At 40.6% G+C, this 18,784-nt stretch overlaps 1 protein-coding gene across 1 annotated transcript in view; it reads left to right on the top strand.

Moving 5' to 3' along the window:
- The window catches only part of CPQ (carboxypeptidase Q), a 168,159-nt gene extending 149,391 nt beyond the window's left edge, over window positions 1–18,768 (top strand). Inside the window, exon 8 of the mRNA XM_059815589.1 lies at window positions 18,369–18,768. Coding sequence (XP_059671572.1) covers window positions 18,369–18,529 — 161 coding nt within the window. The 3' untranslated portion in view covers window positions 18,530–18,768. The remainder of the gene's footprint in view (window positions 1–18,368) is intronic.
- Window positions 18,769–18,784: the final 16 nt, after the last annotated feature.

Here is an 18,784-nt window from a genome sequence, read left to right as displayed (position 1 = left end):
GTGCATTAGCTCTCATTTCTTTCAATTATGAACCCAGAGACATGGTTATTTCTTTCCTCTTGCAGCAGGCTTTTATATGCAGTTGATTTTTTCCTTTCTTGGTGTAGTAGTTTATACTTGCCCCTACTGATCAACATCCTGGGTTTTTTTTAAGTCTCTCCAGTTTGTGAAGATTGCTTAACAAATTCTCATCTTGCCCTCAGTGTCCTTGCTGTATGTCCCTGATTGGTATCATCTTTTAGAGTAGGAAGGCTCTACTCCATTGTTTTGGTTTATAATGAAAATATCAAATAGCCTCAGACCCCTGTGGTGCCCCACTCTATACATCCTTCCATTTTTTACTCCCTGAGTACACTGTCCATTCAGTTTGGACCAACCTTATAATGTACATAATTTTCTTTGTCTCTTCTGGTGTCCTCAGTGATTAACATAACTTTGAGCTTTTATACATGTTTTATGGGATCAGAGAGTTAGTTCAAAGGGAGCCATCACGTATACTGAGGACACAGACTGAAGTGCTGGATCGTACTATATTCTAGTAGTATCTGGAGATCACACTGCTTTTGTGACTGGCATGAAAAGCATTGATCCTAGGTGTATGTTTCTGGGTTTCTTCATAGTTAGAATGCATTGCAGAAGTAGTTTCTGTAGGTAGATTAGCTCTTTAAGCCTTTAAGGAAAGAAAGATCTTGAGAAATGTTGATTTGCATAAACAAGATCTATTTTGATGAAATTGTAATAGAAAATAACAGAATGGTGAGTTCCACTAAGAATAAACATTTAGTTAAAATTCAGAACAATTACAGAAACTATTTTTTTAAGGTTTTTATTTCACATATGTATTAAATGAAGAAAATGTGCATGATTGGAGTATTTGGTTTTACTGTTTTATTTCACTTTGTGAGAAAAGTTTGGGGTGCCTTTTATTTTCATTTGAGTTGGGAAAAGAGAAAAGCAGAATTGTGTCATTTGCTGCGGAATGAAAAGCCCAATTTTCCCAGCTCTGCTTTTCGTTGTCTGCCTGTCTTAAGAATTCCATGAAACTGCAGTTCTTTGCATCGTGTATTCCTGCAACAAGACAATATGGGTTGCAGATTATTAGTTTAATCAAAGCAAACCAGTCCTTATACTGTACAAGCTACTTTCTGGAAATTGATGCAGACACGAACCAGGCTAGTTCCAGGTTTTATCAGATTGCCCAGTCATGTCTTTAGATGGAAGCCACCACCAAAACTATCATCATCTCTGGAAAAAAAGGTACATGAGACATGTATATGAACAGTACAGAAAAGGTGAATAATTATCCTCTATAATATTGTATTGTAGGTAGTGTCCTATTACATTATAGAGAATAACAGTCCACCTTTTGTAATATACCTGGAGGATCAGAGCATCAACGCTAAACAGGGAACAGACTTAAGGCAAAAGGACACACTTCTCTGGACAACAGATAATTGAATGGAGGACATCAGCACCACAAGATGTTTTGGAGACCAGGATCAAACATAAACTTAAAAAGGATGGACTACTGCATGGGAGAAGGGTCCAACAAAGGCTGTGCATCGCAGTGATATGAATGCAAGTTCCTATTCAGAAGGTCTGTAAACTGTTGATGGCTGGATGCATATACTGAAGGAAGAGACTCTGTTTCTCCCATTCTTTCTCACAACAGTTGCTGCTACCAGAGACAGGGTAGCAGGCTGGCTGAACCTTTGGGTTTTTTCCCAGATCAGTTGTTTTTATGTTTTAAGTAGCACTAGTCTGCATATAGTCTAAACAGTGCTAAATAGTCCGGGTAGCCAGGCTCCCAGTACTCTTTACAGTCAGTGGCCTTTTAGATGCAGTAATGTTCTGCTTGTTATTTAAAGTGTTAGATGTAAATTATGATGCAGTCTTTCCTTTGAGCCTTTGTTTCCATATTATATAAATCCGAGGCCCTCGTCCTGCAGCTGAGTCCCTGCGGCTGCCTGCAGCAGCACTTGGCCCGAGCTGAAAGACAGTGTAAGGCAGATGGAGAGGGAAGATGAAGTGGCTGGGGTAGTGCTGTGTGGAGTCTTAGGCTTTCAACTTTCCATGCTAGCTACTCTCAGCTGGAAGCATCTTTTAGTTGGTTTGCAGATTTAGGCCAGAGATAAGCAGGAAATATTAATGATACCAGTGATCATTATTGACTCTTTGCGTATTATTTCTGTTCTGTGCTTTAAAAACACTAGCCAAATCTGCAAGCAGATGAGACATTGCAGCAGCAACCCTCTGCTTCCAAATTACAGACTCTGAAATAAGCTGAATGGGTTTGAAATAAAAAAAAAAGTTGTTAGTGTCTTTTCATTTGTATTTCAGAGCAGAATTAAGGCCCCATGCACATGTAGCACGTACAGATGTAATGAAAATAAGTCTTTAGAAAAATACTGCTGAAGGCCAGGCAGTTGTTTTTGTAGCACTCAGGCTTTAACTGACTTGTGCTCTTACGTTAATAGCAGCCCCTGGAGAAACAGGCAGCATTCTTGTAGGCTGCAGTAAGTACCTGCACAGTCTATACTGGTTTCAAGCAAGCCATAGCACAGTCTTGCTTCGTCACCTCTGTTCACAGCCTGTATGCAGAAAGCTGCAGAAATAGGTGACCACCTATAGCTAACATCCCTGGTATTGGCAAAGCCTAAGTTAATTCTTGGGGTGGTTTTTTTTCCTCATGCTAGGGAGGTTCCTAAGCTATTTGCACCGAAGCATCACTGCCAGCCTTGAAAATTGTTATTAGCTCTCCAGCCACCATTACTCTGGAGCTTGTAGCTGCCAGCAGCATGAAGGAGGTCAGGTCTGACAGGGCAGCTCTCGCTCTTTTGCTGTGTTTGAGTGTGAGAAGCACAGGCTGAACGTGTCAGGGCTTCAACGCTCCGCTGCAGCAGCTTGTTTTCTTGGCCTGAACAATTTTAGCCCTTCTGACTTCTAGCTAAGAAACAGATTTCATTGTGCAGCTAAAACTAATCGACAAGTTTTAGACATCTTAATCTTGAAAACTTCCCAAATTATACATGTCTTTAATTTTAAATCCCTAAGATGTGCTAAATGGGAAGCATTGAGGAAAGTTAATTAGCCTGCCTGCCTCTTCCTTTAGTTCCTAATTACTATGAGTACTTTCCTTGTCCACCAAAACCTGCTGGCTAGATTTTAGGGCAGATGTTAATGTGCAGTCACAATTAAAAGCATATGCACTGGATGCTGTTGAAGCCTCCAAGTGCTCTGCATTTATGTCTTTTATTTCAGGACGCTTGGGGGAAAGAAGGGATCATCACACAGTTAAAAATGTCATTTGCTTGCTTTTTTCTTTTCTATGCAGCTCCTCTCTTTTGGTCATAGGAGTAGCTGCCAGGAAATCTATTAATGGTAAAACGATTTCAAGACATGGTGCAGTGTTTTTGAGAACAATATCTTGGTGTCTGTAAAAACTTTTTCACTTGGTATACTCAACCTAGTAACAATTTCATTTCACTATCCCTTGGCCCAAGTACTGACTTCAAGTTTCTAATTAGAGAGCAAGTGGGAAGGGACTGTGCATGGTCCTTGGGGCCTGAGCTAAGGGAGCACTAAGAAACACTCCTGTAATAATTTAACAGGTGTGAGAGCTCCTGCCTGCTGAGCCAGCTCTCCTACCTCTGTGGAAACGGGCAGGATCGTTGCTTCGCCCATGTCTTTGTGTCGGTCCTCCCCAGCCGTCTGTGTCTTGGCTTCACCTCTCCGAGCTGTGCAAAACATGGCTTGGGCCCCTCTCTCAGGCTTCCTTACAGCTTACCTGGGCAACAACATCTGCCTCCCTGTTTTAGGTATAGAGCATCATTTCTGCAGCAAAAAAATAAAAAAGTATTGAATACATGTCCCTCTTGTGAATATTGCATGCCTTTTGCTGCTTTTCTCTGGTTGTTCTCTTTTCCTTTTTGATTTGCAGTGCATTTTAAATTCATTGAGACAGGAAAAAGTGTGATTGCTCTTTCACCATTTCAAAAAGAAGATATTTGGCTGCTCCATTCACTAAAATAGATGGCTGTAAAGGCACTCTGGGTGCCTCTTCTAGTTCTAGATAAACCTTGGGCTCTTGATATGCAGCACAAGACAGAATCTAATTATTGAGGTAATTATTATTGCCTCCTCTGCTACACTGTGTTTTTCCAAACCCAGAGCCACCTTTGGAGTCACAGCTGTGGACCCTGCTGGCAGTGGTGGGACATGATGGCAGTCTGTCAGCCTGGCAACAATTTGATTGTACTTACCTGGAATGACTTACGTATTTAAAATCTCACTTGTCTATTTTTTGACCCTGAAAAGAATATGCGAGCAGAAAGTCTTTCCTTTTTCACTCAATGCATTCTGATTTCAATGGCTGCATTTCTGAAAAGGTGATGCTTTTTTTTCACCTCTTTTTAGGAACCTGACACTAGTTAAGTCTGAGGTTGGGCTACCCAGGACTAATAAGACCTGCCAGTTTTAGTTCTGTGTCAGTCCTTGTAGGAGTGGGGAATGGAAACTACTCAACCAATAATCGTGCAAGACTGTTTTGCAATGATGGATCTTAAAGAGAGAAGAAGCAACCTCTTTTTCTTTACCATCAAATGCCTGTCAGTTTTAAAGTGAAGATGTAAAAGTAAAGTGAGGTTGTAAAAGTAAAATAAATATTGGCCAGAGTGTAAAAATTTTTCATTCAGATGTTATTTTTAGGTAAGACCTTTCATTCCAGTTTGATGAATAGTCATTGCAGCCCTTTTAATTTTGCAGCATGCCATTCTATTTAGCAAGTGCACATTTGGCTCCTGAAAGGTTTTAAATTATATGTGGGTTGGTAGATGTATATGTATATGTATGTGTTTGCTGTGTAAAAAAAGTCTTCAATTTATGTACTTGAAAGGAAGCAATTGTCATATCTACTCTTTTCCAATGGAACCTGAGTATTTTGAGCTTTTTGATAGACTGTAAGGTTCATCTGTATTCTCAGATATCTCTTAATGATGAACATGGAATAAGAAACTTTTTAAGTGATTTAATAAGTGTATATTAGTACAGTATTCAAAAGAAAGGTTAGTGAGGCTAGAGATCTAAATCCATCTAATTTGCCTGTAATGCCCCAAGTGCTGGTCAAATTGGATTTTGGTTATGAAAACTTGCATTCAGGAAGCCTCCTATGAAAAGCAAGTGTAGCAATGCAGAGATTAAGATTTTTTGAAGGAATGTATTAAATTCTAGCTTCTCTCTATTAAAATCATTATAATCATTCAGTAATAGTCTTGCATAGATGATCACATCACTTGTTCTAGGCTGCTAATAGTTGTCATCACTGGCTCTTTTTCTCATTTGCATTAGCCTATAGGTGGGTTTGCATGTAACACCATAAACAGCTTTACAAGAGGGTGTTTGTGCTTGGTTTCTTTGACTACATCCAAATCGAAATGGCTTTGATTTATACAGCTGTAAACACTGCTCTTAAGTTTTAGCATGGTCACAATATATCAGAATGTCAGGGGAAGTTTCAACTGGATATTAGGAGAAATTTCTTCACTGAAAGGGTTGTCAGACATTGGAACGTGCTGCCCGGGGAGGTGGTTGAGTCAGCATCCCTGGAAGTATTTAAAAGACACGTGGATGAGGCGCTTAGGGACATAATTTAGTGGTGCACTTTGCAGGGTTAGGTTTACAGTTGGACTTGATGATCTTAAAGGTCTTTTCCAACTTAAATGATTCTATGATTCTATGAATGGTGGTAGGAAGTAATTAAACTAATAGAGGTTTGTTTACTCTGTATTGTGTAGAGTCTGGTCACTGTTGACAAATTATCTGCATTTGTTGCACCATATGTAAAATGTGCCATTTGGAGCTGCTCATGAAGTTTCTGTAAAAGCTGCACTGAGCAACTCAAGCATATAATTTAAAATGGGGCCTTGGACATTTTTATTCCCGTATGGTGAAAAATATATATTGATTCTTGATGTATGCAATAATGTGATTGCAATGGAGGTAGTCAGATGGCATCTGGAAGAGGATTTTCAGAGCTTCGCTCACAGCTCAGCATTTGGGGCAGCTGGACATGTTGGTGCCTTGTTCTGTTTCTGTAAAGTTTCACCCAACCTGTCTTTGCTTTTTTTTTTTTAAAATGGGGCCTTCACCCATATAGATTTAATTTGAATGAAAACAAAAAAATACCCCTTGAATTAATAAGAAACCAGCATGTTCTGTGCATGGTAATACAGAGAATGCGGCAAGCCTGTCTTTAAGGCTAATGCTATTTCCGCTTACTGGTATGTCTGAGGCTCTGTCACTGAAAGCAGGCAGGTTAACCTTTCAACTTAAAATTAATTGTCAGCTTCTCTTAGTGTTCTTTCTAAGCTTGTATGACTTCTGTTTCACTCTTAATATATTTGCTTTTTGACAAGTCACTTGCTGTGTTTGCGCTGTGGCAAAATAGCAATCGCAGCAACTCAAATTTACAGATTGGAAGAATCATGCTAGTTAGGGACGTTGCTTTATTTGCTCTCTTGTCTTTTAGGTTGAGTTCTGCTGTGTGGATTATCCAGAGCCCACATACAGTTAGTGATACACCGCAGAGTCAGAGTAAGGAATTTCTGTTCTTCCCTCCCTTTAGTTTCTCCTTTTCTTTTCCGAATGGAGCCCCATGTAATTTCATGAAACGTTAAAACAGAGAAAGATTCTGCAATTGCAGACAACAGTGTTGCAGCAAGTGATTCGTTGTACCTTAATTATTCTTTTTTTTGTTAAAGTATGTTGTTTCTTCACAGCTTTGCTGACAAAAATATGCAATTTATTGCTTAAGAACATTGAATCATTAGAATTGCTTATTTTCCTTCCTGCTGCTTTGTATTCACTGCTCATGGGACAATGTGATCTGTAGACCAGAATGGGAAGTTACTACAGCTTTGTTTCAGAAATGGCTCAAAAATCCCAGATCTGAACAGCCCTGAACCTTGCGATAAGATCAGATCTGAACTTTGTTTCAAGTACCTCTCTGTTTTTCTATTAATAATGAACTAGCTAAATATACACTGATTTGTAGATCAAATGAAAGAGGTATTTCATCACCAATATCTGGAGCATCTAACATTTATTAGGAAATAACTTATATTGGTTTAAAACTCAAGTATGCATTAATCAGCGTAACAACAGATATTTTGAAGGATATTTTATTATCGTAGTCATAGTATTCTTCTAGCGTTGTCTAATGATCCTACATCTAAAATCCACCATGACCTTGAAGAGACAGTAAAAATCATTGCTCATCCTGTTGGTGTGGTTGTATAAATGCACAGTTGCTGTTTATGTGATATAAAATATTAACAGACTTGTAGTTTGCTGAGGGTGTGTTTTACTTGCAGTAGGGTGACCATTTGTTTTTTCCAGCTAGCTGAAAACCAGGGTGGTCATTAACAGGCTTTGTTCACCTTCTGGGCAGAAGAGAGCTCTGCTTAGTTGGGTCCTATGAATATTGGTATTTCTAGGAGTCAGCTACCTGCTGGGGAGGGCCCTACAGAAACTTTGTGATTAAACATCTGGGAGGGGAGGTTAGAGCCCAAAGGGAACTTCAAGGGAAACCTGCACGTTTCCTCTCCATCTCCAGCATCCTCTGGGAAAGCAGACCTAAAGTCTTGCATTAAATTGGATTGCAAGTTTGGCTTAGAAAGTAGCTCCGTTGATTGTAAAATACATGGAAGCTTCTTAAACTGATTGAAATGTAAGCGAATGCAAACAGTTACTGCAGACAGAAATGCTGCTCAAAACCCCAATATGTGGGTCATTCTCACAGTTCCCTCTCCCCACATCTGACCTTCAAACCGTCCAGGGGGTGCCTGTTTCCACTGAAGTTCTGGGGTGGTTTGGGAGCTGTTGGCACAGGGTGGAACATGTGTCTACTGCTGGGCATTAGCAGGAAGCTCTTTGGCTAGCAGAGGACAGTGAAGAAAGCGCTTCAGTACTTCGGGTTTCTAAGCAAGTTTATAACATCAACTACGTGGTGCAGTTATACAAAGAGTATAGAGACATACAAAAATGCATTTGGTTAGGAGAGATGGTTTACATGGGTCCCAGTCTCATAAAGTACTTCACTTGACCCTTGTGTGTGACATGTAAAGCTTAATGGCATTAAAATAAAACACATGCTCAAACTTTAACTGCTTTGCTGAGCTGAGGCATAAACAAACACATGAAAAAGAATTCTAAATTAGAGGAATTGTCAATTTTGCAATTACTTTCATCCCTCTTACACGGTGTTTAAAAGAGAATGCAAAATGTAAAGGATTTATAAATCCAACAACCAATTTTAAAACTGTCAACTTTATTAAGTAGTCTCTATATAATATATGTAGCCATATACATAATTTTAAAGAAAACACAAATGAAATAAACTATATTAAAATATACACAATGTATACATACATATACAGACATCTAATGCAGGTATATAACCCTTCTAAATTGAAATGTCCTAAGTAGGGAATCCCCTAAATAAGGATCTGTGAATCACTGAACCAGGGTGGTCACAGAGCAAAGAGAAGGGCTGCAAAGACAGAAAATAAAAAAGTAATGGAAGAGTCCATGTAGCTTTTGACGAAAGAAGTCGTGCCTCACCAATCTGTGAGGGCTTTTTCAGAGGAGTTTAAAACCATTTTTGTAGTTGGATCTGGTCAGCAGAGTACAGCTGAGCCTTCAGAAGCTCCTGGATCAAAGGTCTTTACAGAAACAAGCTTCTTTGAGATAAGAGGTATTTTCCTCTTGCAGAGTAATAACTGATTAAAAGAAGGTAGAAATAATTGTCAGTCTTCATAATGGAGAAAGGCTTTAATAGGCTGCACAGCCAGCTTTTTTGGGGGACTTTGGATGTTCATGAAATTCAATATTAACTGCAAAGGGAGTGAATAGCAAGTTGGCAAAGTTTGCTGATGACTGCTTCTAATATTTCATATCAAAACTAATGCTGACTGTGAAAATGTGACAGTAATCTCGTAGTAGAAAGTGCCTAAGTAATACAACAGCCAGCAACATTTCGTTGTCAGTAAATGCAGAGTAATGCAGTATATGTGCTATGCGTATACAACAACAGGATCCAGATGAGTTATTTTCAAGAGAAAGATCTGGGAATCACTGTCAATAATTGGCTGAAATTGTCAACTCAGTAACCAGGGATGGTAAAAAACAGTGTTTTGTGCTGCCAGGGGAGGAAGAGAGAAGGAACAGAAAGCAGCCTTAGGTAATGTGTTGTGTTACGCCACAGGCACATCACGAGTCTATTCACACGCTGGCATTTGTGGGCAGTTCGGGCTTCTTGCTCAGGAATGGTGAAAGAGAATTAGAAAAGGGAGAAGAAGAGTCACCAGCAGCCTGCATCCTCAGAGATATGAAATAGTTTCCGTATGAGGAGGACTCTTCAGCTTGGGAAAAAGCTGCTGAGGTAGGGTGTGATAAAAATGTATTAAACCGTCAATGGTATGGAGAACATGAACAAAGAAAGGCTACTTCTGCAGCTCACGAAGCAAGAACCGTAGTGTGCCCACATGAAATGCTGGGGCACACAATGCGTTTTCTCGGGGAGCTGTGGTGGGCGGAGGTGTAAATAGGTTCCAAAATGGGATTAGTGAGCCTGTGGAGGATCTCTCCATCAGAGGTAGCCAGCCTGCAAGTGAAGGGTTGTGTTTGGGCAGTGCTTGGCTGTTCAATACCCAGCTAGGAAGACTCACCCTTTTATTTTCTTTTTTTTTAAAAAGAGCCCTGCTGATTTAAGACAGGGTGGATGAGTGGAGGAAGAGCTTCCAGTACCTTTTACTGTTGAAGCTTCATCTGTTTGGGTTTTTTTCCCAGTCAAGGGCTGTTTAGGATATTATTTTAGAGTCTAGTCAACCTGTGATCTATGGAGTAGAACAACTTCCTTCCCTGAGACCTCATTTCACAGGATTTTATGTGAGTTTAGATTGAATCCCCAGCTGTCACCGGTCCTCTGCTGCAATGAGTGAAAGGTTAATGCGTTGCAAAAGTAACTGATAATCCTGAGCTGTAATTTAGTCTGTTTAGTGTATCCAGAGGATTAGTTCTCAAATGCATTAAGCAAAACAAGAAATAATGCACACTTCATATTGTCTCCCTTACACTGTAGTCTCATTTAATTAGCCACTGAAACAACCGACTGAAAGCTTTCCCTCTGCCTTGTTGTTTGAATCATGAATTATAAAGACTTTTGAGAGAATGACTCAGGAGGTGAAACAGCAGGGCTTCTGATGTTTTTTATAAGCTCAGTGTCTGCAGCCATGAAACTCAAGCAACTTACCCTGTAATTTCATCATTTGAGACTAAGTGACAGGAGAACGAATGCTGTCAGTGCCCCGCTAAACAGCATTAGCATTCTTCATTGCCTGTGCTTACTTGAAAAATGCATATGTAATAATTGGCATTAAAGCCAGCTATCAACTACAGGTTATCCCATGAAAGAGGAGGTTAATATATGCACCAAAATATATGCAATACATGTCTGCAATAATTGGGCTTTCATTACAGTAATAGTTCTGAAGACTGCGATTAAGTGAGGGCAGCTCACCAAACGTCTGTGCACCACCTTGCGCAAGCAGCCAAGTGCTCCACGGGACTTGCAGCACTGAGGATGCTGTGGCATGGGGAGAGCCTTCCAGCCAACCCATCCCAAACAGACCTACCATTGCAGCAGGCTTGCTGCCTGACCATTTAAGATTTGTGACTTTGCTGGGTTTTAAAAAGACACAAAAGGAACATAAAAAATAGAATTAAATTATGTTCCTGTTCATATCTTTTATCTGTTTCTTTTTCTTTGGTAGCTCTTTGACACATATCCTTTGAAGGAAAAATCAGGCGTCTTCCCACCTTGGCCCTGCAGTTTTGACCTTTTAAAATGCCTGGGGCAGCAATGCTCCAGCTATGAGAAGTGAGAGGCTATTGATTCTGTTACTGTATGGACATATGCATACCCCCACACTCCTGTTTCATAGGACCACAAAACTGAGTTAACACTCAGGTGTGAGGAGGGGAAGGCTGCTTGTCTTCGGTATTTTATGCTTTCCTGGTACATAGAAGTTTTAAACTGCACGGAAGCTTGTGATGCCTCTTTTTTTCCTAATTCCAAGTACTCAGTGTAAAGGAAAATTATATATTTATTTCATCAGGTCTTGCTTTATTTCCAAGGCATTGTAGTTTCTTAGTACATTCCCGAATAGTGTCAGTGGCATTAAAAAGTCCAAGATTGGAATAAAGTTGAATGAAGTAAAGGAGTTTTTCTTGTTTCTTAAGCAAAATGCAGGAAACAAAAGCAATCTTTAATAGATGGAAAAAAAGAGGAATCTGTCTTTTATAGCCAGGAAAATCACTGCAGAAATAAAAAGTTTTTAGATCAGGTGTTTGTGTTGACGTCTTACTACAAGCAGTATCTTTGGTAGTATGCAGATTTGTCTTGACAGGGACAGGAAGCTCGAACACATAGGTACTTAGAAGATGCAAGAGATACACGTATAAGTTACCCTGCACAGCCTTTGTTTTAGCTTCATGAACTTTTGGAAACCTTGAGCAAAATATCCCTTGTTAAGGCATTTCCAACTTTGCTATTAGGAGGTAGTACAGCTTGCTCAACAGGGCACTGGCCTAGGCTCAGATGTCTGGCATCTATTCCTTTCTCAGCTGCTGTGAGAAAATGAATGTGCCATTTCATCTCTGCATGCCTCTCACCCTGCAGTCCCTCTTGTCTGTTTAGAGTGTATGTTCTTCTGAGCTGGAGTCTTTTTTATTTGGAGATATATATATATATACTGTGTGAAATAGTGGGGTGGCAATTCTGTCAGCTCCTCTAGGGATTACTGTAAAATGAAACCTAAAAAAGTTATACATTATTGTAATTCATTAGCATATTAACTTCGCTATATATGGCAATATACATGTAGAGGTCAGTATCCCAAAGATCTAATTGTAATATTGAAGACGCAGCACACCCAAGAGAGGTTACACAAACAGTGGGGAATTTCCCGTCATATTTGAAAAGTTTCTTGGAATACTTGTGTTGTGAAGTTTACTTGAAAGCAAAGACAACTTGGAAGCCATTGATGGAGCTGTACAGCAAATGTATACTGACTTCAAAACTTACATTTCGCTTCTTTTCTCAATTAAATGCTATTTGGGATATAAGAAAGAAAAGAAAGAAAACGTAGAGAGGAATGTAATGCAAAGTGGTTTACACTGAAAAAATACTCGGGAGTCACTATATGCTTTCCCCCTTGAAGATATCTGTGTTTTATGGAAGCTGCCTTTGTAATAATTCTGATAATCAATAACTAATTTTCCAGTCATTGTTTGCACAAATGACAATAATTTTAATGCTTAAATATCTGGCAATAGAGTTTAATCTAATGATGACTTATCACAGCAGTGCATATGAAGGCAGCAGTGCCTGATGGTGATTGACAAGAAGCAGTGGTCATCATTGACATGCTCATCATTCATTTTGTGCTTTACTCATCCTTTTACCTCAGTAGCAGCATTGCGTCTTCTTAAGCTGGCATGAAAAAAATGTGGCAGACAGTTTATTAATGTGTGAAGAATTGGTGTTTAATGTGGACGTGTTGTGAGGCAAGTAAATATTCTGGTCATCAGCCAATTAATATTCACATTGTGTATTTCATGCTGAGATCAGAAGCTAGAAGGGGTGGGCTGTTTTTCAGAATTCCTCAATGCGTGTGTGTGAATTTTCATCAAGATACTCTTACACAGCTGATTACTGAAAATACATTGTCAGTATCGATTACCAAAGCAGCTGTTTTTACCTGCCTTACGCAGTGCATCAAACCGTGTATGAAACAGCTGGTTATGCAGAGACTCATGAAATGAGTTCAAGATATGAATGAGCTTGACTTGAAGAATTTGTTTATGGTGTGTCAGTTATAAGAGATGTCTGCATCTCTTATAACTGACATTATTATATCATTAGAGGGTCCCGCAGAAGGGTTGAGATTGGCAGGCACCTCTTGAGATCATCTCATCCAACCCCCCTGCTCAAGCAGGGTCAGCTGCAGCAGGTTGCCCAGGACCATGCCTCGTCAGGTTTTGAATATCTCCATGGATGGAGACTCCACAACTTCTTTGGGCAATGTGTGCTAGTGTTTGACCACCCTCTCAGTAAAAAAGTGTTTTGTGGTGTTCAGATGGGATTTTATGTGTTTTGTTTCATAGTCATTGTCTCTTGTCCTGTCAGTCAGCAGTGCAGCGGAGAGCTTGGCTCCCTCTTCTTCATTCCCTCCCATCTGGTATTTATACATGTGGATAAGACACCTCCTGAGCCTTCCCTTCTCCAGGCTGAACAGCCCCAGCTCTCTCAGCCTTTCTTCATACGAAAGATGCTCCAGTCCCTTAATCATCTTAGCGGCCCTGTGCTGACTCTAGTAAGGAGCTCCAGATGGGTAGATGGAGAGATGCCATTTCTGTAGATGGTGTCCCCGGTGCAGTGGCACAGGAGGTAGCATATCTTACTCCTGCTCCATGAGGTAGCCACCATCTGGGGCTAGGAAGCAAGGTCCTGATGGCATGTTCGTGACAGTGCCTCGGGCAAGTCACAAACAGGACAAATGGAGAGGGTGGCAGGGTTGGCAACAGTAGCAGCAAAAGGTTGACAGACAGCTAATGTTATGTTTGGTTGTTGCTTCTGGTAACAGTGACCATCATTCACATTAACAAAACAAAAAGTAATGGACTGCTTTGGTGCAGTTTTACACCATTGCATTATTTTTCTCACAAAAGCAGTGAGCTAGTTCATGAAGAAACACTTGTGCTTGGTGGCAAAGCTTGAGAAGATGGCAAGTCTTAAAAGAAGATGCAGCACTTGGGGAAGGGAGAAGGGGTAAATAGTATTTATATTTGAACTGTGTGTAGCAGGCCTGTAGTACCTAGGATCAGTATGTTTCCTAGGAGCTGGATTTGATCACAGGACACCTGCCTGCCTGCTAAGGGTACCCCAGTGATTAATGATTTTGTCAGCTCAGATGACACCAGTATCACCCCAAGCCCCCAAGCGCAATTTGGGTTTTCAAGGCATTTGGTCACAAAAGAGCATATGCTGGTTGTGCATATTTTAAAAATTACTACATTTATGGAATCAGTTGATCTGTTTGGCCAGTGCTGCCCTGCTCTATAACCTGAGGACAAAATCAGTTTCATCTGCAGCCTGCTCAGTGGGCAGACTCACTAATAGGTCAAGTATAAGGAAACAATCTCAGAAGGAGTTGAAAGCAGAAAACCAAAACAAAATAAAAACCCACAACCTCTACAACAAAGAAACCACAAAGTCCAACCTGAGAAGTTAGAGGCGTTACTGAGTGTTTGCCTCTGACCCTACTTATGCACTATTTCCCACAAATGGCAAGTAAGGTGGTACCTCGCTGCGACAAGGAGAACCCTGCTTTAAGTTCCCGAAACACACACGTTGTGCTACCGAATAGTGGACTGCTTGGCCCCAGCAACTGCTCCAGACATGAATGTATCTTCTCTGGCCCCTCTGTCAGACCCATGCCAAGGGCTCCCGCCAGGCACCTGAGGGATCACAGGTGGCACCAAATAGCCATTAGGTAACTGAACTGTACTAAAGAGGGTTTCCTGCCACTTTGTAATGGAATGATAGATTATCTGTGTCTTACCTTATTGAAGCTGTAAATTATTAATTATTTTCAGTTTTTAATTTCCAGTATTGTTGATGCATTCAGATAATACGTACAGCATTTTTGGCAGTGGTTTTTAACATTCCCTGTTTCCATGCCACAACATCTACTACATCCAGCTAGAAGCAGTTTCGCATTGTATTCCTTATCGTCCAGCAGTGTTCCTCATGTGATTTGCATCACTGTAAATGTGAACAGACTGAAAAAGGACAATTAAAGACAATTAAATTTGGCAAACATCTCTTTTTTCTTTATGGGTGTTCTTGCTCTGCAAACACAGGAAAGCAGCAAAGCACATAAACGTGACAGTGGAGCACCCAGTCCGTCGCTTGTTTTTCTGTTTGTGTATTGGTTCCACCTAGAAATCAGAATTAAGTAAGTGTTACATACCTACATTAACACCTCCCATCTGAGGATTTTTAAGTGCTTAATTAAACCTTTCTGATGCTTGCAAGGCTGTATACTATCCCCTTTCTAGGTGGCTAGCATGGAGATAAGTGAGTAATTTATAGCAGGTCTACGAGACGTGGCTACTCATCTGTTTTACTTGACTACTAGCTTATGTAGCTGGCAAAAATAAACGGCCATTTGTTTCTTGCTCTTGTTCCTGAGGGAAATGTTACATAATAATAACAAAAAAACCCCCGTAGATCAATTTTAGGTGAAAGAACAAAACGGTTAGCAATTGGAGTTTTAAAACTTGTGTCTAGGTGAATTTTTCCAGTCTCTTTCGAGCTTCGGGAAGTGGCGTGTTTGACTTTCAGGCAGATTTTGTTTGAGAAAGGTTAATAATTCAGTGGCTATCGAGGATGCAGTATGGTCAGCAGGTGATGTGCTTTGAAACCTCACTGAAGCATTATGTTCTTCTCTCCCTCCCCTGCCTTCTGTAGGATGGCTGTTTGTGCTCACAACATTGCGTCTTCTGTTAGTTTTTTTAGAAAAGGGTCTGTAGAATCCCACAGACTCTATTTAGGTAACCCAACATGACTGCAGTCCACGGAGCCCCGCAGAACTTCCCTCTTCACAGTCATCTGCAGGGGTTGATCTCAGTCCTGGATGCATTTGCTGGCAAAAGGGCACTTGCCTCAGTCTCGCGACCTCTGGAAGCCATAAATATCTCCAGGCGGCTAACATCAACATGGAGGAGTCTCAAGTTTGGAGCAGGAGACATGAAAATTGCTTGCAGTCATATCTGTGCTCCAGGGTATTTCATGTCTAGAGACTTGTGTGGGGCCCTCAGCTGTAAACTGTTCTTGTGCTCAAAGCCAAGAACATGGATTTTGACTTTTGTTTCTAATTATGTAGGATAAAACTGCTTTCTTAGGGTCTTTTCCTTAGTCTCACAACATGTTTACAGGTCACTGACTTCAATGCTAGCCCAAGACATGAAAGAGACTGCACAGCCAGTTTAGGAACCCTTCAATATTCTCTGTACTCACACACTCTGATGTTTCTTGTGCAGTAATTGCTTGATGTCAAAGTCAGATCATTTTTTAAAAATCAATTCAGAGAAACAAATCTGTTTCAGGATTTCAGGGAGTTAAACATTACAAAGCAAAGGATGTTTATCCTTGTTCCATTCACAGAGATAAAATGCTACTCTCTAAATCCGTAGTTACTGTGATCAGTGAAATGTCTACGACAATTCCAGGCAACCAATATTTGTCTTCATTCTTATGAAAGTGTTCAAAAATTGTAATGGGTTTGCCTCAGTGGCTTAACTTGTAATGCGTCTCTAGTGTAGAAGTCCATCAGTTAAAGAATTCATCATAGCTCAACCCTTTTAAGGTTGTATGTATTTAAAAGAATTCAGAATAAAATTTCAAAAATGAGTATGAGTTGACATAAATTCAGTGCTAAAATTGGAATGTAATTCAGCACCTGTAACCCACCCAGTGACTTCGGTGGGATTGCATTGCTTCAAGTCAGTAGCAAACAAGTCTCTTAAGAGCAAGAAGAGCCTCTTAAAATAAAATTGACCACAATTCTGTATAACCATATGCTACAGCATTTGGTCTTTTTGCATATCATCTCTCTTATGAAGGGATCTTCATCTTGGATGGAGTTATAAAATGCATTACCTTTCTTTTCCTTCTCTCTAAAATAGCAGTGAAACAAGCAGTCCAAGTCAGTTCCCATTACAGCAACAGAAACATGCCTGTTAACCAGAGTGAGGGCTGGACTCTGTCCTGAATGGCTATACGAGTGATCAAAAGATATGTATTATAGGAATGTACAGTTATGCTGTGAGAAATTTTGCTTTCGTTCCCTTCAAAGGCTTCAGGCATCTCACGGAAACCAAGAAAAATCATAACAGTAAGTCTTATGAGCACACATGAGTTTATCAAAGACTTCATCATCTGATACTGATTTCCACTGCGTGTAAATAAATATATGAATAATTTATTTACTTCCTCTTCATAATCAAACAATCCTGTTTTTTTCCTGTCTTACTTGGGATGGTAGGAGTAGCCTCAGTCTGTCAACCTGGGGCCCATAGCTCTTACTCAAGAATTGACATCAGTGCTTGTTCTCTGAGTTGGATGACCAAACAAGGAGAGGGGTCCTGTTGTGCTAGGTGAGAGCTGTGCACCTCCTAGCCCCGATGAGCAGGCAGGCCAAGGGAATCAACGCAAAGGAATTGCAAGCAGTGAATCAGTGTGGTGGGGGAAAACATCACGTTTACTTACTTTCAAAATCTGGGGTGGGGTTCTGTTATGATGAGAGGATTGTTGAGATTAAAACAAAGCAGATGGAGGCTGATAAAACCAGCAAAGAGGAGGCAGAGGTAATGAACTTGGAGAGAAGAAATTGCAAGGGGACGGGGAGTCAGAGAGGGTCGGTGGGGACTGGACCAGGTGGAGAATGGCCAGAGTGAAAATACCCTACTTGGTGTCTCTGCTGCAGTGCCCGGTGGGGCAGCATCTCCTCCTGCTCCTCTTGGCTTTGGTCTGCTTTGAGGCCTTGAGTGATGCCTCATCGGCATTATTTCTGCTCCCTGAGCCCACCTGGCTTGGGGAAGAGTAGTCCTTTCCCTGCCCATGTGCCCCCAGAGGGAGTCAGTTGTTCCTGAATGGGAAGAACTGTGGTTTCACCCAGCTTGCTTCTGCCCTGGCTGAGGACTCCTGACAGCGAGGGTAATGTAGTCCTGGGCTATCTGGGTTACCCCAGGTTATCTGGAAAACTGCTCTGAAACAGCACATCCTTGTGATGAACAGAGGCTCAAAAGCAGAAGCAAATTCCAAAGCTTTCCCCAACACAAATAACAGCAAGGGAGAGGATCCATAACTCAGTCGTAACTCACCATCGGAGCAGTGGGATGAAGAATGGAGGAAGTGCCGCTGCATGTGGGGTTACTGTAGGGATTCTCCTGCTTGGACTCTGGTAGTCTTAAAGGAAAATGGATGTATACTGTTGCTGAGGAAACGAGTCTCCCAGGGGAAGGTCGGCTTTTCCCTGGTGTGAATTTTTGCTGCCTCGTGCTCACTCAAGTGAATTAACCTAAAACCTACAAACTGCATATCCCACGGCTCTGTGCAGTTATATGGAACTTTATACAGTTGCATGTGGATTTAATCATAAACAGCCCAGGAATGGGTTCAAGTTTATAATCCTCTTTAAATATTTGTATTCCTATAATGGAATATTGCCCATTTTTCTCTGTAGGTGCCAGCTTGCGTGATGACCTCAGTAAATACTTCTGGTTTCATCATTCTCAAGGGGACACGATGACAGTTCAGGATCCAAACCAGATGAATCTCTGTGCTGCTGTTTGGACTGTTGTCTCCTATGTAATTGCTGACATGGAGGAGATGTTGCCAAGGTAATAAAACAGCAAGAAAGAAGATTTCTGTTCTTCAGTAAAGATTGTGAGTCTACTAATGCATGTGGTCTACAGCTGTGGGAAATTCCATTTTTCACCCTGATTTTGTGCATTATTATGTCTGTTTTCCTCAAAGCACATGCTCTTTTACACATTCCTGTTTCTATTTGCTGTTTTGATATCTTCCATTTGTGATTTTCACTTAAAATTTCTTCTTTAAGTACTTTTAAAATTTCTGATGAAGGTGTGATACCTCTTT

The sequence above is a fragment of the Gavia stellata genome, chromosome 3 (genome assembly GCF_030936135.1).
Source record: "Gavia stellata isolate bGavSte3 chromosome 3, bGavSte3.hap2, whole genome shotgun sequence".
Lineage (NCBI taxonomy): Eukaryota > Metazoa > Chordata > Aves > Gaviiformes > Gaviidae > Gavia > Gavia stellata.
Note: the sequence above shows the minus strand (reverse complement) of the source record. Positions and strands in the feature narration are given on the sequence as shown.